General features: G+C 45.6%; 1 protein-coding gene and 1 non-coding gene across 3 annotated transcripts in view; both read left to right on the top strand.

Annotated features, from left to right (window-relative positions):
• Positions 1 to 23,798, top strand: part of IL17RD (interleukin 17 receptor D) — a 63,877-nt gene that overhangs the window by 18,125 nt on the left and 21,954 nt on the right. For both annotated transcript variants that reach the window (XM_037040721.1, XM_037040720.1), the window contains exon 2: positions 22,271 to 22,328. In XM_037040721.1, coding sequence (XP_036896616.1) covers positions 22,271 to 22,328 — 58 coding nt within the window. The remainder of the gene's footprint in view (positions 1 to 22,270; positions 22,329 to 23,798) is intronic.
• Positions 17,737 to 17,951, top strand: LOC118983716 (small nucleolar RNA U3). The gene has a single exon (XR_005065776.1). It is a non-coding gene; the product is annotated as a small nucleolar RNA U3 (small nucleolar RNA).

Raw genomic sequence — 23,798 nt, 5'->3', positions numbered from 1 at the left:
GTAATCTGCATGTAATTGCTGGTAGGTAATTGCTGAGCTGAGAGATTAATTTCATTTCCCTCCTTCCCCTGGTCCCTGCGCCCATTCGCACCAAGTCTTTTTTTGGGAAAGCCAAATTGGTTAGAATAGTGTTACACACCCAGTACCTCACTCTGGGATTGCTGTCTCTCAGGTTTCCCTCAGGGTTCAGGAGCCTTCATGCCAAATGATCGCCACCTGTCCAGGTTAAAGTGGTGTTGTCTTAGGGTGCAGATGGCAAACACAAGGCCCATGGGCCGAATCCAGCCCTCCACCTTGTTTTATCCATCCCACACCTTGTTTCTACCTGGTAGCAGCACCAAGCTCCTTGTCCCTAGTTAAGGAGTAGTTACATTTCTACAGCCCTAAAATTACATTCAGCCCTTTGAAGGCAACCACGAGGCTGCTGTGGCCCCTGGTGAAAATGAGCTTGACACCTCTGCTTTAGTGGGTCCCTGTGAGGGTCCCTTGGATACCATAAAAAAATTTCTTGAAGAGCCTCATAAAAGCAACCCCTTCCTCTACAAAGGTGAGCCTTTGCCACCCTCAACAGATGGAGTGAAGGACGTGCACTTACAATACATGGGTGGGTGACCCTAAAGGGACTGGGTAGAAAGAGAAGATAAAAGCAGAGACATGCTTTAATGAGATAAGGTGGAGGCTTGTGCTAGTGTCCTCTGAGGGGCCAGCGAGGAGGCAAGAATGCCCAGTAATAGGCTGTCAGGAAGATGGTCACCTCCGAAGGGGTCTGTGACACAGGCCAGACGAGGTAGATATGGTGAGAGGCTGGGAAATAGATCACCCATTCAGACGCCAGAAGGGCCTGCGGCTTGGGGGCCCCAGGAAGGCTGACTTGATGAAGAGCCTTATCTCCAGGGGTCACGCCCTCTGGAAGCTCTGAGCTTAGACAGGAGTGATGACAGGTTGCCCTCGGAAGGCACCGGCTGATTGCAAAGCAGGGCTTCCACCTGCAGCAGCAGCAGAGCAAACACCGCCTCAGTCCCTGCGGAACGGGCTGAGACGTGCATGGGGTGTGCAGCTTCTACTTCCGAGTACTCTTACCCCAATAAAGGTGGGTGGTGGATGCCTTCCCTGAGCCTTTACCAGCACCCTGTGGTTGGGCAGTCCCTCATCTGTGGCCTGTGACTCATGGTACCCAGAAGAATATTGGGCATGATGGCTAGTCCTTTTTGATAGTATGAGACTTTGAGGTTCTCCACAGTGCCATCAGTTGGTAACTCACTGAATGTATTCATGGGCGTCAGTGGTGTGAGCCAGACTGCTGCTTGAGGCTGCGAGGGAGGACACAGGGCACAGCCACCTTGGAGCCCCTCCTGATTGGGAGCTCCTTGCCCTTGTTCTGCCCTGGGTTGGTTAAAACTTCAACCTTTGCAGAAAGCTCATGACTGGGAAAAAACATCCTGAAATGGGCTTCATATCCACGGAAGTTGAAAAGGAGATAAATGACAGGGGCTGTTTCTCTTGTTCTGATATGCCTCCTGCCCCTGTTGGTACAGAAATATTTTAACTGCAAGTATGTGGCTTCAGATGTGACAGTGTTCTCATTTACATGTGGAGCTGGCCACTTCCCAAAGGTGCCTACTCAGCCAGTCATTGCTCAGGTAATACATGCATGTCACATCTACCTGACTGTCATTCCCTGGGCACTTCACCCTTGTCTTGGTCCCTCTTAACACTCTGCCCTGTGGCCCAGTAGGCCGTGTTGGTCCACAGATCCGAGTGCTCTATGAATAAGGGCTGGATTACCCTATGGAATACAGATACACAACTTCCACACGTTAGGATTTGGTTAAAGGCATCTGTGTGGGGTCAGCATTTTGGGAGTGTGTGGTGTGCGGAGGATGTCAGGGACTTGGCAGATCTGGGTGTAAGCCCAGCTCCCAGCCCCGGCCTACTTCCCATAGGGTTCCTGGCAGCCTCCATGGGCTAAGACTGTTCATCCTGCACATGTTCCTCGGATGCCTGGGAGGTGGTCAGAGGGTGTCCCCGGGGCTGCTGCTCTGATGGGGTCACCATTTTCACCCTCGGGGGAGTGATGAGAGTGACTTGGCTTTTGTCAAGATTTTCCAGGAACAGCAGAGATGAGCTTCTAGTACTGAGATAGTTCCTGCCTTTGCAAATAAAACGCTTCAAAAAGGATACCGCTCCCGCCCCCTGCATGCCCCCATCTCAGGGTAAGGTGGCGGAAGGAAGCAGTGGCTGACAGGGAGTTAAACAAACTTGGAGGTAGGTCACATTTTTGACATACCATTTTCCTCCGCCCTTCCAGCAGCTGCCCTCTACTTTGAAAGGGGACTTAGCTGCTCGTATAAACTTTGGTTTGTGATAATGTAAACTATTATTAGGATTATCTTTTTATTCATAATATATGCCTGCCTCTCTGTCTCCTTTATTTATGCTGCCTTTGAAACACTCATTTACCTTCAGTACCTAGAGCAAGCAGCAACCCCTCTGAAAATGAAGGAACACTTTAGAACAGGCTATCTGTTTAAATTTCACTGTAGTTATAAAGGACTCTGAGAATTAAATAATTGGGCTGAGGAAGCTTCAAATCTTAGCAAAGCTCCCATATTAAAACTGGGATGTGATGTTGGTGAAACATTTTAGTAAAAAAAGAATTTTTTGGAAAAAAAATTTAAAAAAACCGAATTGTTTGTCACCCTGACTGGAGAGCTGAGGTGGTTAGAGTATTGTCCCTGGTCCACCAAGATTGCAAGTTCAATGCCCAGTCAGGGCACATGTAAAAATCAATTAATGAGTGCATGAATAAGTGGAATAACAAATCCGTGTCTCTCCCTCTGTCTCTCCCTCTCCCTGCCCTTTCCTTTTTTCTAACATCAAGTTTTAAAAAAAGAAGAAAGGAAGGTTTGTCTCAAGCGTAGTTATTTTGATACTTTAATCTTAGTTGAGAGTGTTTGGCTTTCAGAGCCTCTCTCCTCATTTCATCACTACCTGGTGCGCCCATTTGCTACTCAGAGCATTCTGGAAGTTAGAGAAGGCCGGAAGCGCGGGCGGCAGCCCGTGGTCAGCCAGGCACTGCCCTCTGCAGCCGTTGATGGAGGGATGCCTCGATCGTCCCGCCTCAGGTGCTCCAGTGCAGTTTGTCAGCAGAGGACAGGTTAGCGTGGGAGCCAAGAAAAACCAATAACCTTTTCAATTTTTAATAAAATGTCTCTCTCGCCCTTTGTTTCTCCCTCCGATCTTTCCCAAAGGAAAGAACACACTGAATTTTTAAGCACATCTGGACACTGTTTTTGTAAAGCTCTTACCCTGAATTCCCAGAAGGAATGTATTGGCTCCCATTTTTCCAAGCAAAAACTGAAATGACTCCTTTGTTTATAAGTACTGTGCTTGCATATTTTAATAAAACTGTAAAGAAAGAAATTGCACTGATTCGAAGGTCCTTGGCTAGGCCTACACATTCTCCTTTATTACTCTCCTGAAGCCTTTGAGAGGTGCTAAAAGTTTATGGTGGTTTTGGTGGGGTGGGGAAGGGAGGAGTAAAGCTTCGAGTGTCCCTTTAGAAACTACCTTCTGCTCCCTTGGCTGTAAGTGTTGGAGCAGGATGCTCACAGCCCTGGTCTTTCTGGTCTGCTCTTTCCCCCATCCACACCCTCTTAGTAGATACAGTCAGATCACAGTATTTCCAGATCTGAGAGCCCAAAGGTGTGTAATGGAACCCGTATTTCTCTTATCAGATTAGTGTACTTCTAGGAGCTTATTGTTGTTAAGAAAATGAGGTTAATCTTTCATTAATATCAGTCTAGTAGGATGTTGGAATGGAGTTCTATTATGCGGAGAATTTAAAAAGAGTGTCAAACTTTGAAAGATGAGATAAAGAGGCATTTGCTACATTGGGGAACTTGTGAGATGATGTGATTGTTTTAAAGTGGTGATTGCGCAGTTCTTTTTTATGCCCTTAGATACTGCGTTCATGAATTGAAGTATTATCTCCAGGAAGACATGAGCGAAGTGTGATTAAGTTATGAGGGCCATAGCTCTGTTACTACCCAGTAAATGTTCATTAGCCGTAAGCGTTTCATCAGGGTAGTAGTTACTGCTTCCTGGAATACGCCTTCCTCTAGAGCTGTGCTGGGTGTCTGGAAATAAACTAAAGAGGTGTAATGTTCCTGTAGGCCCCTTCTCAGAGATGAATCAGATTTCAGAAATGATCACATTTCAGCTTTATTTATTCCCCTACTTTGGGGGAAGAAAGTTGCTAGCGGCAAAGCCAAGGTTGATTCACTAGCCTGTCAGTGCCATGGATGTGCAGCTGTCAAATAGCCTGCAAGTGTTGAATAGTGTCCAAGACAGGATGGTGTGAGAGTTAGTATTTGTAGTTGTGCCTTGTGCAAAAAGTCACAGTTTTCATGAGCTTTGGACACAAACAAGATTTGCCTATACTGAAATTTAACTGGACAACTTGGAGTCATACCATAATGTTCTAGCTTATCTTTTTTGAACTTTTATTTTTCTTTGCGTTCTGGGAACTTGTTGGTTATTAGACAAATTAGTTAGGAGTATTTGTTTAAAAAAATGACCTGATTTAGAACTAGTAGTTAGTTTATCGGTTCAATGATGGCTGCCTTTACAATTTTCAGATAGCATCGTTTCCAAAACTGCAAAAAGGTTTTGCTAATTTAACGGTGGCTCTAACTGTGAAGCACTGAGCTGAATTGGGGAGCATCGTGGCCTGTGTCCCCTTGTTCTTCTCCGTGATGTGGGAGATTGGAGGGCTGTCTTGGCAAGGTGTTGAGGCCTGATGGTAGCTTTGCCTTCAAATTGCTGTATGTGCAGTGCGGTATGTGCACACTGAGCCCTAATGGTTAACTGAAGTCGTTCAGAGCCTTTTCCAGCGCCACTGTCCCTTGTTATCTCTCTAAATTTTCAAACATATGAAAAGATTTTATTTAGACAGTTCTTATAATATGCTTCCTATGTTTATAGGAAACCAGGAATGAGTCTGAATAGCAGCCAAGGACTTGGGAATTTACATGGAGGACCTATTGTGTGATTATTTGCTTAGGGATTTGTATAATCAGAAAGGTAGGTTTTGTGTTGAAGATATCCATCTTGACATTCTTCTACATGTAACCTGTTGATATTCTTTATTTTAATTTTACTTCATTTTTCTTTGTCTAAAGGCCATCTCTGGTTCCTCTTCTGCTTTGCCAGCCTTACTTTTTCTGTCTTTTTCTCCTCACGTGCCCCAGCTTTGGTAAGTCTCACAAAAACCAGTTCCCGGTCCTCTGTTCCTTTTTATTCCTCCTATTAATGAGCCCATCTGTCCTTAAGGTTCTGTAGTGTGACTTCACGCATGACTTCCTGCCTTCTAATCTACATCACCCCCCCCAAATGTCATTAGAAGATAGCCTGTAGTCACTTCACGTTCACTGTTTTTCCCCCTTAAAAAAGAGAAGATTCTCCTTCCCCAGTGTTTTCTTTATTGCTTTAAAATCACGAGTCTTCCAGATTCCCAAAATAGGGGCCCTGAAGTCACCTTTGAACATTCCATCATCACTTCTGTATCACATTTGTCACAGAGTCCTGCAATTTTTTCTTAAAAATGCCTTTCAAAGAAGTCCTTTCATCAGCTTCCCACCACCCTTATCACCTCGCGTCTGGACACCTGTAGTTGTGCCTGTAGTTGTAGCTTTCTGCAAAGGTTGTCCACCTTCCTTACTCTTCCTGCAAACATGGCCTCAACATTGTTTCATTGCTGTTATTTTTCTGCTCAAAATCTGTGGGGGTTTTTATTGTGGTAAAATGTATATAAAATTTACATACCACATTTTGACTCTTTGTAAGTGTTCACTTCGGTGGCATTAAGTACATTCACATTGTTGTGCAACTAACGCCATCATCCATCTCTGGAACTTTGTCTTCCTAAACTGGATCTCTGTACTCATTAAATAGTGACTCCCCATTCTTCCCTCCCCTGCCCACTCCCAACCCCTCTGTCCAATTGTCTGTCTCTGTGAATTTGATGATACCACATGCCTCGTGTGAGAGGAATCCTACAGTATCTGTCCTTTTGTGCCAGTGTCAGATTTTAAAGATTGTATTTAGTGATTCTGATCTTTAGGAATTTTGATGAAGACTTGGTAAAAGCTAACAATGGGCCTTTGTTTCTGGGTGTTCTTTCTCTCTTTAGTATTTTGGAGCTCTACCTGAGAGCATGGTGCTGGTTTACCCTAAGTGTCAATAGGAAAGTCAAGGTGACTTTCAGGAGCGACTGGGGAAGATTAGAGAGATGCATATGGAGATGTCCCCTTTGGGCCTCTGTGGTACTAATACCAAAAGTTGGTGACATTCTTTTGTCATAAAGAGAAGACAAGAAAAAAATTGGAAGAGAATGGTGATCATATCACCCCTTTCTCTTTCCTAAATGCCTCCCATCTGTGTTCAGGGGCAGGAAATCAGGCCCATCTTGAAAATAAGGGGGTGGTGAGCAATGAGAGCCCAGCGCCCATCTTTTCTGTTTTATTCTTGGCACCTCCAGTGTGCAGGCCCTGCCGACTGACTCATTCCTTTGATTCAACTCTCTGGCCCTTTTGGTTCATCCTTTGAAGCTGCTGTTTTATTGCCTCTTTCTTTTCTCCTCACCCTCAGCCTGACCCATTGCCACCTTGGCCTGGTTCAGAGATGCTTCCCTAAACTCCTGCCTGCCAAACCGAGCTTGTGCCCACATCTGTAAGGACCACTTTGTTTAGGTCTTGCCCGACTCCAAGGTGCACCATATGCAAAACTGAGCCCACTTTCCATCCCATCCCTGTGATGCTCGTGCTTTCAGGCCAGGTGGGGCTGTTTAACATGGAAGGGATGAGGGTGTTGGGTCAGTTACTTCAGGATTGCCAGAAGTGTCTGTTCTGGGTGATGAGGAAGGCTCTGAATCATCACGAGGAGTAGCAGCCGTTTATTGAATGCTTAGCATGTGGGTGGTGTAGTTGATAACAGGTGTTCTCTGAGTTTGTATCTGCTTAAAATGGTCTGCTCCTCCCTGCCTCACCACTGGACTTACTCTGTGGTCCAGCTAGTGACCTGCCTCTAATGTGAAGACACTTCTCATTTGGTGAGCCTTCCTCTGTTTACAGCCCTTTCTCTGAAATCCTATTTCACTTGGAGCTCAACTGAATAATTTAGCACATTCACTCTGTAAAATATAATGTTATAAACTCTAATTTTATGTCTTTTAGCTTTGTTTTCCGCACCAAATTGTAAACTGCTGGAGCAGCCTTGCTCTCAATCACTCAAATGGCCATCCCATTGTAAAGCATATTTCTAGCCCTTGAGACATCTGTTGATAAATTCTGGGGCAGAAGCTGAGGTTTTCCACAAATAAATGGGGAGAGAACCTCAGGGTGCAGTTAAATACTGCGTTTAGATCAAGCTAAGGTTTTGAAGTGACATCATTCCTTCTCCTTCAATACCCAGGCTGCATGTGTATTGTAGTTCTAATCACAAAATGAAATGTACAGTTTTTAGCAAATTGTTTTATCTCCCCAGCTTCTCCTCTCAGCCACCCCGATTCTGAAGAGGTGGAACTCTGAGGTCCCCATGAGGCTGCATGTGATCGCCATGCAGGACGAAGATGTGGGCAGCCCAGATTTGCCAGTTTCCCTTTTAATTTCACACAGTTCTGTTTTTTTCCACATGAAACCAACCAATTAATCATAAAATCCCCTACGTTTGTATAATTTAAAAGACAATGTAGGATACATTATAGTAACATTGTTTTCCTACAGAATAGCATTTAGGACACTTCGATCAGCCAGCAACCTCCCAAAATATCCACACGTGTGCACTGTGCACGGAGAAACCTTCCGGTACCTCTGTCCTGTTGCGTTCTCCACGTGCACACCTGCTTCAGAGCAGGTGATAGGGCCTGCTGTACTACTTTTTAATGATAGAAATTATGGCTAATTAGAGCTTGCTGGACCCTTAGAATCTAGCCCAATGGTCCTAGTTCTCACCTCATTAGGGTCTTTTGCTCTTTACCCGTTGGTCCCATACAGCCCTCCTGAAAGGAACTGTATTAGCTGGAAGAGATTTATCAGAACTCATGTTTGGTATATTAGGACCTAAGTTAGGTCAACTCATAGTCCATGTGATGCATGCAGCAGGGACGGTTTGGAAGAGCCTTCAAATGATGGGAAGGGAAGAAGGCTTAGGGAGATTTTTCTCTTTTTTAAATTGAGATATAATTGACATACAACATTGTATATGCAGGTTTGAGGTATACTGCATGCTGATTTGATACATTTATATACTACAGTGTAATGACCACCATAGCTTTAGCCAGTGCCCCGTAATGTCCATAATTATCATTTCATTTCTGTGATGAGAGCATTTAAGGACTAGTCTCTTCATTTTGAAGTGTATAATGTACTATTGCTGATGAGGGAAGGCTTTCATATTTTTGTTCTGAAATTTGTTCTCAATTGTTTTCAGAATATAAGGTTTGTTTTTAATAATTAGATTGAACAGACATAAAATTACTATTTCAACTTGCTATAAAAGTTTCTGAATGCTTCCTCTTACTCTTTGTTTGTATCTCCTTGGTAGCAAATGCCTAGCACACTTTGGCTGGTACTGCCCTAGTCCTTGTTACCACTCATGACTGACCACAGCAACGGTACAGGCAGGGCAAAAGCAGCCTTCCAGTTGTGAGTATGTGAAACATGGAGTTTATTCTTATATTATTGTTCACCTATTAATTGTTGTATTTTCCATATGAACAACTGTAAACCTTCTTTTTCTGCACCGTGTGTTGGTTTCAGTCATCCGGTCTCTGACTTTTGCCTTCTTATCCTTGAGCTCAGAAAACTATGACCCACAGTAGAATAATGGTCACAGAGACTGAATGAACATTAAGCCTAAGACATCATCTGGCCTTCCACAGAAAATTTTGTCAGCCTCTGTGTTAGAGCCACTGATTCTTATGCATCCATTCAGCGGTTTCTCTGGTCCTCATTAGTCCTCCCCAGCAGTGGAAGTACCGACCTCAGCAGTGTCTGCTGCTCGCTGTGCTCACTGCCCTCATCCCTTGTCCCCAGCTTGGACTCTACTGTCTGTTGAGCATTCTCTTACAGTTCTACCACCATTGACCTTCTCTCCACCTTGGATTGAACCCCCTTCCCCTACTTTGTCAACATCAGGAGAGCTGAACTTCCCTGAAGAAAAACTAGTGACCAGATCGCATGGTTTCCATTTATAGTCAGGACCACAGATGGACAAACTTCTGAAGACACTTCTCTATAAGTTTACTTTTTGGCTTGAAGATTTCACATTTGTCCCTCCCTCTGCAGATGGGTGATTCTCCCTTTTTCCCTCTTGACCTTAGATGATGTCACCTCACACTTCACCAGGGAAGTGACAGCAGACTGGACCCCCATCTTCCCACCATCTCATCCCCCCATCTCGGCATCATTTATACCACATGTCCTGTCTTCCTTGAATTGAAGAGAATTGTTTTTCCCCACCCAAGGCTGCTTCCTGTACTTGCCTCTTCATGTGTTCTTTTTCTTTTGCCCACTATTACTTCTTGCCTTTCCTTTGCCTTAAGTTTGTTATGTTTATAAAAATAAAAAAGCCCACCCTGACTGGTGTGGCTCAGTGGGTTGGGTGTTGTCCTGCAAACCAAAAGGTTGCCAGTTCGATTCCCAGTCAGGGCACCTGCCTAGGTTGTGGGCCAGGTCCCCGACTGGGGATTGGCCTTGCCTGTCTGAGGCTTTTCCTCGTCAGTGACCTGTGAATGCAGTGGCTCTGTGGCCCACAAAACAGTGCTGCTGCCCTGACCACCTGGCCTCATGTCAACCCAGCTCCTCAGTCTTGGTTTTTTTAAAGAATTTTTAAAAGTATTTTTAAAAAGATTTTATGTATTTGGTTTTAGACAGAGGGGAAGGGAGGGAAAAGAGAGGAAGAGAAACATCAATGTGTGGTTACCTTTCATGTGCCCCACACTGAGGACCTGGCCCACAACCTAGGCATGTACCCTGACTGGGAATCGAACTAATGACCCTTTGCTTTGCAGTCCAGTGCTCAATCTACTGAGGCACACCTGGTAGGGCTTGGTTTGAAATCTTTTTAACCAGAATGCTTTGGACCTCTCTTATTTTGTTTTTTTTTTAAAGTACTTAGTCACCATTTTACTCTTTTCTGGTAAATCTCTGTTTCAACCTTACTTCATGAGAAAACATTATAGGCTTCATTTATTTCTATGGTAATGCTTTGACCACTTTGTAAACATTTCTTCATGGGAAGCCTCATGAAAAGGACAGTTACATTGATGTCTCCTGTTACCTGGCCTAGAAGGTTATGGGTGCCATAACCTTGCCTCAGCCCCATCGGAAAGGAGCAGGAACCCAATGAAGACAATTTCTCAGGGAGGAAGTACACTCCTGCCTGCTGTTAAGTTTGCCTTGTTCGCCTCATGCAAATCTGCTTTCTAATTTAACTCTCTATTCCAGTCATGTCAGGAGACATTTGTTCCCGGAACTCCTCACTGCCTCCCTCACCCACAAGGAACGTTTACCTAAATCTGAAATTGACCAAAGCAGCGATATTTTGCTTTTACATCATTCTCTGCCCTCCTTCACAGAATAAATGGCATTTTAGCTGTTCAAGGAAATTAAAACAAAGCTGAATACTTCTTGGTAAACACAATTACTTCCTGGCCTGAATCACACAATGATTTAATTGGTATGTTATTGTGTGTGTGTGTTTGCATGGATGTGCGTTTTAATGCGAATTCCATGTGGTATCATCAGGAAATTAGGAAAAAGGAGTCTTCTAGATTTATTACTTTGGTTTAAGGGCAGACTGCTGGCGTCCATCCAAGAAGTGGGGAGGCCTAAAGTTGCAGGGACCATTAGCGCTTGAATATATCCTTCTGATTGCCTGCGATTTTAACACCAGTTTGGCAAATGGTGAAAAATCAGAACCATTAGTGAAGTTGAAATGATTTACTCTTTGAAAGTTGTGAGGTTCATAAAAATAAACTTGTGAGGGACTTGGCATCCTGGAAGCAATGGTGTCCTTTCTCTGTCTACCAACATTTTATTTTTGAAGCTTGAAGCGAGTTTAGGTATGTCTGGAGAAATCAAAGCCGTAGCTTACTCTTCCTTTTGGAAAACTGGAGTCAGACTACCCCCCATAGTGGCTCTTGGGCAGGTGTTTTTGCAACGCATCCAAAACCTAACCTCATTTTGCACAGGCCACGAACACCGCAGACCGCAGAGACGGTTGTTGAGCAGGAGGGGAAACCAGCTGTTCTCCCTGTCTCCTGTTCGCTCTTTGTCCCCTCCCATTTAAGGGTGGAAGAAAAGGAATAAGAATTTTCCAAGTTGTCGTTTATTTTTTAAACTTAGTTCAGTGATATTGACTGCAGATGTGACATTTGTCACCTGGGATCTAAAAAGTGATAGCCTAGTCGCTCTTAATGAACTCACGTGCCTAACAGAAGAAGTAGTTGCCTTTTATGTCGCCGCTTTGTAAAGTTCATGAGTCCCAGCATCTTGGACAAAATGTTCATTACTGGGTTGTAACAAACATAACCTATAAGTTGAGGCATTTATGTAGGGTTCTGTTTATAACAGATTTTGCTTCCAGCTACCTCGCTTCACCATTTAAATTTTGTTTTTGTCAGAGTTTCTCTCAGATCACTGAACCATTAATGTCTCTCTCCAGATGTGCTCTTAAGCCACCCAGCTATCCATAAGACAGGCGGGTCAGGGGCCTGGATGGATTTCAGGGGCCCTGAAATGGCTCTGTGCAAACTTGAGTGTGTGCTCTAGTTCTCACCAAATTCTCAAGAGAGGTCTGTGCCCCTCCCTGCATTCTCCTCCCCCCCAAATAGCTGAGACCCTCTGTTGGGAGGGATGCTAAGTAAAAGAGAGGGTCTCAGCGATTGTGACCCTGGTGGTGACAGTTCTGTTGACGGAGGATTGGTGACAGGGTTGCAGCTATGTTGCAGTTCACACCCTCCCCACTTGCAGGGCTGATCAATGTTTGAAAGACTCAGGGTGTTATTCAGACCTTCAGCGCGTCCTTATGTCTTGCACTTTAGCCCATGAACACAGTGAATGGGATGCCTGTGCTTACTCGGGGCACGGGGCTGGGTGGGGCACAGCCTGAGACTCTTGTTGTCTGAGCATCTTCACTTTTGTTCATTTTTGCCCTCATTAATGCTGGATGAATGACACCCGCAGTGACCAGCAGGCTCTCAGTGAGTGGGCGTGGCTTATGTTCTTAGGGGAATGACTCTAGGAAGTTGTTGACTTGGAGACTCGGTACTTCTCTCAAGTAACTCAGATTCCCAGAAGTTTGGGAGAACCAAGACTGTTGAGGATCGTCCCTTGAGTGTTTGGTGGGCTGGAGGAGTGGCTGAGGAGGGGAGCAGGGGAGGAGAAGCTTGTTCACATGCTTGTTAACATTTGAGGGTCTTTGACAAAGGAAGTCTAATGCCTTGCCCCGGTCAGCTGGCGATTGCCCCCCAGGAGGCCTCGTTGTGCGCAGGAAGTCAGACACTAATGATGTTAGTGAGGGGACAAAGGCTCCTGGCCTGGGAAGGGCCTAATTGCTGTGTCCGGCTCCCAGGCGGCCAGCCTCAATCTGGCGGGGGCTGGGCAGGATGCGCTAAGTGTTAACACCTGGAGCTGGAGCGGCTGACTTCCTGGCGCATGAGAGAGAGAGAGAGAGAGAGAGAGAGTGTGTGTGTGTGTGTGAGAGTGCGCACTTGCACAGACATAGATACACATTCACAAACGTGGCCACATCGCAGAGGGGCGTTTGGAGATGTGGTATCTATGGGACTAGGTAGAAATTGTTCAATCAGGAGGCCACACTGAGCCAGGGCCTGGCTGAAAACCTGGAGGCCTGATCCCTCTTCATTTGCCTACGGGGCTTGGTGACTGTCACTCACCTCTGGTTGGGCTGATTCCTTCCTTCCTTCCCCAGGAAGTTTTCTGGGAACAGCGAAGCCATGTAGAGAGGCAGATAACATATGAGAAGGGCCACTGTTCCTTGAGCTTGGAACATTCGAGTCAGAAGTGATGGGAGAGTGTGCCTGGGGAAAAGAGTGGTGAGGGTCTTAATCACTATTTTGAGCCAGCTGGGGCCTTAGGGGGAGTTAGGACTCTGGCAGGATGAGGAGTGATGGGGGACACCTGCTGGCACCAAAGGGGAGTTACCTTCAGCTGTGTGTATCTGAATTCCCACCTGGGAGGGGTCTGTTGGAAGGGTTGTGCCCTAGGGAAGTCCAGATGCACTCTGTCATTACAAAGGGGGGGTCTCTGGATTCTTCATGTCTAAACGTGGCTTTGGACCTGGGACCTGTGAAGCCCTCAGTGACCTTGGGGAGCCCTGAGAATGCCCCCAACCCCCAAGTTATGTAAGAGATGTTTCTGGGGGGGGGAATTGGATAAAGAATGTTTCTCACAGGAGTACCTGTAGGATTTAGGAACCCTTTCTCCCTCACAACAACAGGGTCATACAGCTACAAGTGAAGACCCCCTGCCTTGACTGCTACCCTTGTCAGGATGACAACAGTGGCTCATTTCTGGCAACTGTGGAGCCTGGAGCCTCCCGTAGATGGGCAGTGGGAGGCGCCTTTGTGCACAGGTGGATTCACTCGGATTTTTGCAGCCAGAGAACAAGAGAGTTTAAAAAGGATGCCTGAAGCCTGTTTCCCTCCTAGAGGAAGGGGGGTGAACCACAAATAACTTTTGAAAAGGGGTCTAATGTTGACTTGCTGCTTCCCACTGTTATTTTAAGGAGACTTTTCTGTACAAGACCACCATGTGGACAGCAATAACAGGCTGACAGAAGGAGTCGCCTTGCTTTCTAGCATAGCCTGTGATGTTTCGATTAGCATTAAAACCTAAAAGGGCGGACTTCCATAATTTCAAAATATGTGAAATCCACCTTGAAGGAAGCACATGTGTAGGGCACACTGGAGACCTGCCTGGCTGGAGGCGGCTGGGTCCCCATGGCAACGTCACAATCCCCCATTTCTGCAGGCATTTGTGCTGTAAAAGCAGAATTCCAGATGTGATACAGTATTTGGAGACTCCATCCCCGGGCCTCGGAAACGGTATTTGAAGTCAGCACAATTCAGTGCACACTCTCTGTGTGGTCCTAAGGCTTTTTATTAGTAATTTTGTTTTGATCTGAACATTTCCTCTGAGCTTAGGCGTAACAATCATGTTTATAGCTTTCAGTTTTCCTCTGCTGTCTAATCACTATTTTGCCCTTGCAGGGAGATACTTTCTCGGGCTTCTGGAGTGAAGTCTTTGTAACTACTTTTACCAGCAAAGCGGGAGGAGCAGAGAGCTGTTTTTCTGGGAGAGTGAGTGTTTCGCTGGTTGGTTGTTCTCTTCCCACCCAGTATTTACAGAAAGCCAGTTAATCTGTCTGTGAGTTGTCTGTGTGTGCTTTTGAAACTACAGATCGGTTGACTGTTACCTTCAAGATGCCAGTTCTCTAACATGCGGTTCTCATTTGAGTGGATGGGAGTGGTGTGTGCAGCCGAGGGGAAAGGTCTGGCTCTCCATCCAGAGGCATGTTTTATAGCTTGCTTTTAACGTTTTGGGGATTGGAAGAGTGGAACAATCCTGTCTGCTTGTGAGTCTCAGCCACGGGAGAGAACACACAGCCCAGATTCTTCACAGACTATTGGACAAAGCACTAGGGCTTTTGCTCTGTGGAAACTGGGGAGGCTGCAGGGCTTTCTTTTGTTTTTAAACACAGGGGAAAAGTCCGTGTGTGTATCTCTGGACTTTAACTTCATGTGCATGTTCCTGTGGCAAAGCAAATAAAAATCATCAAGTTGCACAGGGAAGGGCATTTTAAAATATACTGAATTCCATTTAGGCCACCACCATTTAGAAAAGTTGCTATCATTTTGTAATATATAAATGTATCAAACATTGTATACCTTAAACTTATATAATGTTATCTGTCAATTAGTTATCAACTAAAACAATAAAGGAAAAAAGTCGCTCTGTGAGAAACAAGTCATAAATGCCTTTACCACATCGTTATTGTTGTGAGTGCATTTCCTCGGTGGGGTGGGCTAGAGAAAAGAGGCTTAGATGAAAACTCAGTCTGATAAGGAGGACACATGGTAACTTGGCGTAGGTTGGCTCCATGCTAGCGCTCAGGAACAATTGTCCCTTCAGCTTTCCTTTGGGGAGCATGAAATTAGGAACATGTGTGTGCTGATTAGCAACATGTCAGAGATGAATCATGATTACGGCTTTGGTCTGGTGCACAGGCCCTGCTTTGGAGCAGTGATTTCCTACCTCCTTGAGCAAATCTCTCTAATTAGCTTAAGATCTCCGGGTCTTTTTGGGCTGACGTGGTAATTGCTGGTGGGAACACACCGGCAGTCCCCCAGAGGTTGTGTGTCCCCACCAGACGTCCAAGACCTCGCCTCCCCACATCAGACAGCTGGCTGGCATCCTCGTTTCTGACGCTGGTTGCATGTACATGGGGAGTGAGAAGAGCAGCCCCCGGAATGTGGAGCAAGTTTCCTGAATAGATCCAGGCGCAAGCTGGCTTTGTGATTTATTCTCCTCGTGTTTTGGGTTTGCCAGCGTTCTCCTTGGCTTGCATCATCACCTGGGGCTTCTCTGCCTTTGTGGACTTTTTTTTTTAAGTTAACGGTTTGAAGTGAAGTAAGTGGGATCTGTCTTCGTTTATGAAACCATCTGAACCTGCATGGAATAAATTGACCCCATGGTCTGCTGCTTGCCCTCACCATGTCCAGTGGTCATAGGCAAGGAGCTCCTGTCCCGTTTCTCATTTTAAGCCTCACAGAGCTGTCTGTCTTTTTAATCCCATAGACACAGTGGAAACTCATGATGGAGGAAATGTGATGGAAAATAAGGAATTGGTCTTAGTTTTAATTAGTTACTCAGTGTACCTGAAAAAAAAAACATCCTCTTCAGTTCTTTATGACAAATGCCTTTCTATAAATTTCACCCAAAGTCAGTTCACTAAAGTATTACCAGCTTTCTGAAAGTTTCTTAATTGATTTGAAAGCAGTCTTACTTAAACCTCACTGTTTGGCCTGCCTTCCACTGGTAGAGGGGGGCACTATAAATAAACCAGCACAGTCCTTTTCAAAATGCATTTTTCCAAATGGCAGTTAAACTGTTTTGGAGCTGGATCGATAGTGTTGCTCTGGGAAGTTGGTATCTTCAGATGGCCCAGAATCCCTGGGGGCCCTCAGGAATTGGCCGGTGATGGCCCCTGGTGGTGCTGCCGGCTGCTCTGTGGGATCCTGCCTGGGGCTGTCTTTGTGTCCAGGTCTTTGCTTCTTTGCCATAAGGATGGAGCATGGTGTGGATTTTTGCCTTTTGAATTCTATTCCTTTAGAGCCCTTAAAGGTTATCCTCCCCACTTCCTGAGTAGATGTTTTCTCCATTATGTTCCCATTTGGTGCCTCCACCGTCCCTGCTTACTACCCCAGTGTTCATAGCAGAGCTCCAGGCACCTGGGGCTTGCTTCTAAGCTCGAACTGGAGCAAATTAAAAGCTGACATTAGAGTAGCAAATGGGGATGGTTAATGAACTAAGGATATGACACCCCACGGCCACAGCATTGGCATTTATAGTTTTTAAATAACAGGTAACAGACAAGTATTCTTAGTCATCAGCTTATTAAATATCAAAACAGGTGTGGTAAGTAAAAGCTTGGAATTGTTTCCTGACAGCTTCCAAAGCTGTTGACCTGATTATGAGTTGCTTTATCTCTGTTTTTAGTGTGGGCCTTGATTCTAAGCCTATAAACCACCCCGTTATACCAAGCTAGGTCCCCTGTGTTCTCTGTATGTATTACCTGGCTGGATCATGTGTTTGTTAATTCAGACAACTAATATTTATCAAGGGCTGGCTACATGCCAGGCCCAGGACTGTGGGGCAAGCATTGGTGGGGGTGTAGGGAGCTGCCGTGGTCACTTTGCCTTTTGCCTTCCGTCTCTTTCTATCTTGTCCAACTTGAGCACTTATGAGCAATGTAGTCACTGGGTCACCCTGTTCCCACCAAGACCATTAGTGGAACACATTCCTTAGTTTGGTGGTCAGTGCCTTCTGCCACTAGTTCGTCTGCCTCTTCTCCCACAAGGTCTGGGTGCTGGAGATAGATCATGCCTGAAGATGCCACTTCCTGTGAGTGTCCCACAGTCCGCCTCATGTATCTTCTCGTAGGGGATACTTTCATGTTATATATTAGGGCAGGAATCTTCTCAGGCAGGAGTGGTGAAATAACCATGTCAGTGTTGTGTCAGATGCTGTGCAGAAAACTGAGTGTGTCATCTCACATAGCCCCCACACCAGCCCAGTCCAGGAAGTTTTATTCACACTTTATATGTAGCTCAGGGAAATGAGGCCCAGGAAGGTTTAGAAGCTTGCTCAAGGTCTCACAGCTGCAAAGTTGCACAGATTTGAACACACATCTGTGCAACTCCCAAAGCCTATTCCATTAACCACTTATATCCCAGACAAGCACAAGGCTGGCACACAGAAGCCTATATCTGAGATGGCAAAATCTCAAGCAGCAGGTCAGAGAGACGAGTGTTCCACATCTGCCTGCAGCCAGGGTGGGAGGGAGTGCAGTGACAAGTGATCAGTTGGCTGTGTGTAGGAGAGGAACAATGACAGCCCATGGTGTGTGTGACATCGATTTCCATTTCATTACACTATACTTTCAGGGATCGTTTCCCTAGTTTGTTACTAGAGAAGTTTCTCTGAATGCGTAGTGCACCTGAAACCACGAGAAGGAGATGGAGTGTTCTCTCCTGAGCGTGAAGTCAGCTCTTGGTGTTGCTTTGGTAACTGCCACTGGCCATTGATGATTGTTCTTCTCTCTCCTTGGAGGGAGTAAGAGGGAGAAAACACTGTCTGAGTGGGAAAAAATCCATTTCATCTGTATTGCAGCTGGTTATAGGTGTGTATTAGCTTTCAATTGCTGCAGTAATAACTTACCACAAATTTAGTGACAAACAGCACAGCTTTATTATCTTAAAGTTTTTAAAAAGACTTTATTTATTTTTAGAGAGGGGAAAGGAGGGAAAAAGATGGAAACATCAATAAGTTGCCTCTCGTATGCACCCCAACTGGGACTGAACCCACAGCGCAGGCATACTTCCCAACCAGGAATCAAAATGGCAGCCTTTGATTTTGTGGAACGGTGCCCGACCAACTGATCCACCTGCTCGGGGCTTTTATCTTAAAAGTTTTTGAAGTCAGAATTCCAAAGTGAGTGTTACGGGGCTGAAATCAAGGTGTTGGCAGGGCTGGCTCCTCCTGGAGACTGGAGGGGAGAATCACCCCCCTTTTTTCTTCCTTTTCCAGCCTCTAGAGGCTGCCCGAATTTGTAGGCTGATTAGCCTCTTCTTCCTCCACCTTCAAAGCCAGTAGCACAGCATCTTTAAATCCGTGTTTCTCTGTTTCTCCTTCTCTCTGCCGTCTGCTTCTGTTACCATACCTGCTTCCATGATCATGTCTCCTTCAGACTCCGCTTTTCCTGTCTCCCTTTTGTAAGGACCTTTGTGATTGCCTTGAGCTGACCTGTATAATCCAGAGTAATATCATCTCAGGATGCTTAAAATGAATAACATCTGCATTTCTTTTGCTTCATAAACAAAACATTTATAGGTTTTTGGGATGATGATGTGGGCATGTCTGGGGGCTCTGTTACTCTGTCTAGCGCACAGTGTAAAGAAAAGAGTGGTGCTCTGTGGGCTAGCCTGGGCTCAGCCCACAGGGGCCCTGGAGCAGTGGAAGCATTATTCAGGTGCGAGCTGAGGACTGCCTGATGGACCAGCCGGCTGATGCATGCACTGAGAAGCCATGCCTNACCATACCTGCTTCCATGATCATGTCTCCTTCAGACTCCGCTTTTCCTGTCTCCCTTTTGTAAGGACCTTTGTGATTGCCTTGAGCTGACCTGTATAATCCAGAGTAATATCATCTCAGAATGCTTAAAATGAATAACATCTGCATTTCTTTTGCTTCATAAACAAAACATTTATAGGTTTTTGGGATGATGATGTGGGCATGTCTGGGGGTTCTGTTACTCTGTCTAGCGCACAGTGTAAAGAAAAGAGTGGTGCTCTGTGGGCTAGCCTGGGCACCGTAGCTCAGCCCACGGGGGCCCTGGAGCAGTGGAAGCATTATTCAGGTGCGAGCTGAGGACTGCCTGATGGACCAGCCGGCTGATGCATGCACTGAGAAGCCATGCCTTCTGTGACTTCCAAGAGTGAGAGGTCTTCAGAGTGCATGCAAGAGCTGGTACCTGCGATGGTATGTTTTGCTTCCAAGCTCCATGCAGGTTTGGATGGTCACAGGGTCTTTTGGTATCTGATTTCCTGTGGAATCAGAATTACCATTTCATATCTACATTGGCAGCATGCCATGCCAGTGCAATTACCATGCTCACATCAAATGAGTATATGGGCAGACCGATGTATCAGCAACACAATGTGGTAGGGGCTGGAGTAGGGTGGGAAGCCCATGGGGAGCAGGATTAGGGTGATGGGAAGGGCTTCCCGGGAAAATGGAAATGCTCAAGAGCGCGCTGCACTGAAGTGCAGTACACTGCACTGAAGTGCAGTGGGTTTGGAAGAGGGTAGAAAGGAGAGCCACATCAGGAATGGTTTAGGAAGGTCAGGAGGCCTGTGGTGGGCTTTGGAGCAAAGGAACAAGGGCAGATTTGCACATTAGTAGCCACAGTCTCCTGAGGTCAGGTTGGTCAGGATCCAGGTCTAGTTCAGGGCTAAGTGCCCAGCCCATCAGGGTCCAGGTGGAATGCTCAGTGAGAGTGAAGGACACTACGTGCAAGCCTCACCATCCTTCAAGGCCAGTTCATTTGGAACAGCTCCACACACATCACAGAGACCTTATTTGGAGGGATTTAGGTACTTGTGTATACAAGTGATATAGAACATCTCACTGTCTTGGGCTCCTTTCTACACTGCATTGCTCATTGCAAGTGCCTAATAATTTTGTGTTAAAAACATGTTGCAATAGAAATATAGGGAGGACAGGAAAAAAAAGAGGAAAAGCTGACGAAGTCCTACAAGTAAGGTGATTGGTCATCAGAGTCCTATGTACTAAGGAACATTCGGTTAAACAGAGTGCATTTCCCTTTTGAAAAGTGCTGCTTCTTCCTGGCTTCACAAGGTACTCCTTACATCATATCCAGGGGAAAGTCAGCAAACTGCCTTTTAAAAAACTCAGGGGAGGAGCCCCGGACCTACTGCAGAGAAGTGGTTTGCCATTGGTATCCAGCTGGAGGATGAAAAGGTTGAGATACTTACCTTGGCCTCTAGATTGCATTTTTGTTTCCCTCTAATGATGTTCCCTTTTCCTGTCCATTCTAACTCAGTTATCCTTCCCTCTTTGAAGCATCTGATATGGGTCATCCTTACCCTTCCTGAGGTGCTGCCTCTGGCATTTCATATACTACATGCTTATTTGTGGCTGGCTTCCCCCCACCTACACATATCTTATATGACATCTACATTGAGACTGCTTGGAGGGCTGGATATGATTTGAAATTTGTCTGTGTGCCCTTTGTGTGATCCACATATCTAGTTACTTTGCTCCTGAAGGCAGGGACAGTGGCTGCTTTGCTCACCACTGTACCTGGCATGTTGTCTGGCTCCTAATCGATGGTGAGTGCATTTATGAGGGTGTGGTTTGGGTGTTTGGCGGTGTGAAGGGGTTGTGGGGATCGCATTGTCTCCTGGCCTCCTGCTTGGTCGCCTTGCTCTGGTCTTGGCCATCTGGAAGTTGAGTGTCCTGTAGTTGCACAGTCTGGCCTCGTCTGTAAGTGTTTATGGCAGAGTTTAGGCTTTTAATAAGGTAACAACACTTTCCAAAGTGTTTCAGTTCAGGTGAGAAATTCTGGAATCTTGTATATGTCGGGGAAGGGAGGATGGGAGGAGGAAAGCTGGAGAAGAAGGGTGACCAGCCCAGGGTTTCTTGGGCTGGTATGCCATGTTGGCTTAGATTTTGTTACTGCTCACTCCTCACTTTAACTAGAATGGTGTGTGTGTATATGTGTCCCTGTCTGTCCCTTTCTGCACAGCTGTGCTTTCCCAAGGTCCACGTTTATCTGAGCTCAGGGATACAGTTTCAGCAGGCATGCTGGCTTCAGGGTAAGCAGTGTGAGCATGCCTGCAGCATATGGATGTGCTGGGGCTGTGGTCTGAGACCCCAGGCTCCATCAGAAGTGTTCTGCACTTTTTGTCTCAGTGTAACAATTGCCCATTACATACCAGGCTGTCAGCATATGGTTTCCCCAACATCCCCCTTGTTGAGTAGAAACTTCAGCCGTGTGGCTAGAATATTTTCCCATCGTTTAGCATTTCAGAATTAACATATTTTGGAGCATTCTTCAATTAATGCTGAATAGCACATTTTCAGATAACCTCAGAAACAGTTAAGTCAGAGGCGGTAGATCTGTAGCTGCTCTTTCCTGTGATGGATAAGTGGCGGGTTAGGAAAAGGCGGGGCCAGCAAGAGGATTCCGGGGCTCCCTCTGCGGATGCTGTAATTAAAGTGGGAAGTCTGGTGGAGTTGTTATCCCTGCTGTTAAGAGTGCAGATGGCTAACAGCCACATCACCAAGAGGTAGAGTTAGACCTTTTAAAGTCTTTTTTTCTTTTTCTTTTACGACCCACCCTATATATTCCAAGCAAAGGTATGGATGCAGTGAAGAATTTTCTCATTAAAAGTAACAGTTTGTTCCCACACTCATTCCTGGTCTTGGAATGAGAAACCTGTTTCCTTAGACTTGAGGAATTGCCTATCTGTTGTGACTTAATAGAGCTTTTGGACCAGAGTGCCTGGTTAACAAATTTTATAACCAATCAGTCCTCAAAGCGGATCCAACTGGTAGGACGCCAGCTGGCAACTCATCTCTCTTCCAATTTTACTGTTAATGAATCATTATTTAAGCCCCCAATACAGAGCAGCCTGCTCCTATTGTCTTAGGGGAAGTGAGTGCTCATGATCCCTGTGGCCCAGCAGTTAGGAATCTCCTGGGCTGGGGGGAGTTTGGCAGCCAGAGGGGCAGGCGTGGATGGAAAGAGTGAAGCGCTGCTCAGTGACTGGCATGACCCTGGGTTTCTGCAATTGTGGGCACGTTTTGACTCCATGGGGATCTGTGCTGGAAAAGCAAATTGGCTTCACTCCTCATCATGTTTTCCTGTTTTCCCACAGGGAGTGGGGCCGGCTAGCAGAAACAGCGGGCTGCACAATATCACCTTCAGATATGACAGTAAGTAACTGGCTTGACCTCCAAAGAATGAAGCCCTTTGAGTGATCTAAAGCTTATACAGTCGTGCTTAATCAAGGACGCTGCGGGTCCTGGGGTTAAGGAATTTTCTGAACCTGCTTAGATTTGTCAGCAGAGCTAAAGTGGCTCAGTCTGAATTAAGCCACTCAAGAATTTGGGACAGGTCAAGTGTCCTCTGTAGTGTTTAGAGAAGTTGTGTATGGAGACCTCCCCTGATTTCCTCAGGACATAGCTGTGTCCTTAAGAACAAACGCAGCTGTCTGTAGGACCCAGCAGGCGACACATGTGCAAAGCTACTCAAGTGCAGGGTGCAGGGCACGGTGGGACTGTGGCATCCTGGTCAGGCACGTCTGGTCGCAAAGCAGCACTGGCTCCTCCGTTCCAGTTGCTTGCTGCCTTGAGGAATCCCCCTGAGGATAGCCAGAAGTGATTTCCAAGAAGAGTAGGAGATTTTCATTTTTCTGTATGAACATTTTTTAAATACTTGCATTTATTTAAAAAGTGTCAGAAACACGGAGTAGGCCAAGTGAATCTGGGTTCTTGACCAGCCCAGGGATTCCAGGGGCCTCTGGTTGGCTGTTTCTGACGCAGGCCTGGGTTCCAAACCTAGTTCCCCACTTATCAGCTGTGAACTGTGGCAGGTGCTTTGACTTCTCCAAGCCTCAATTTTCTCATTATAAAACAAAGATTAATTTCTTCTTCAGCATCTTTCTTTTTTTGCATATGAGTGTAGTAGTTTAACGCATGTGAAGTATAAAAGTAAGCAGAACAAATCAAGTCATTCCTCAGCAGCATTTTGAGGCTTAAACAGGTAATGCTTAATATCTATTAATATTAGAAGTTATTCCAACTGGAGTTGAAATATAAGCACCCTTTTGGCCCTGTCTCAAGGCTTCCTGGCTGACTCGTTTTCTAAGGGCAAGTTAGGGTGCTTTTTCTGATTAAGCATACACAACCCCCTCATGGGCTTTCATGCCCAAGAAAGTAATTATGTAGAACTGTGAGCATTTTAGCCTTATGAGCCACAATTTAAAAGTAAAAATGACAAGAAGGAGGCTGACTCATATTTAGTGACCCGTGACATTTGATTTATCTCTTGGAGAGGGTTATGAGTTCATGTAGTAAGTAAGGGGCGTAAGTCACGGGAGGCCTCTGGAATGATCACAACTGAAGCAGGGTTTTCCACGTGGCGTATACAATCTTACAATTTTAAGATACAATTATATATGTCAAATTCATGCCTGCAGTGGCTGATGTGGGTACTTTAAGTTAATCAATGAGGACTTACATATGAAACCGTCATGGCATGTTAGTGTATGTTCTTGGTAAATGCTGTGATTCTAATGAAGGATTTGCAAGTCCGTGATACATAATTCAGCTAAGTAAAGACATGTGTAAGAGATCTTTGAGTTAGAAAGTTAGTTTCTAGTGCATGTTCTTGGTCCTGGCAGA

This window comes from Sturnira hondurensis, unplaced genomic scaffold (genome assembly GCF_014824575.4).
Source record: "Sturnira hondurensis isolate 20B ecotype Veracruz unplaced genomic scaffold, ASM1482457v3 Scaffold0002840, whole genome shotgun sequence".
Lineage (NCBI taxonomy): Eukaryota > Metazoa > Chordata > Mammalia > Chiroptera > Phyllostomidae > Sturnira > Sturnira hondurensis.
This window is presented reverse-complemented; position numbering and strand designations above follow the sequence as displayed.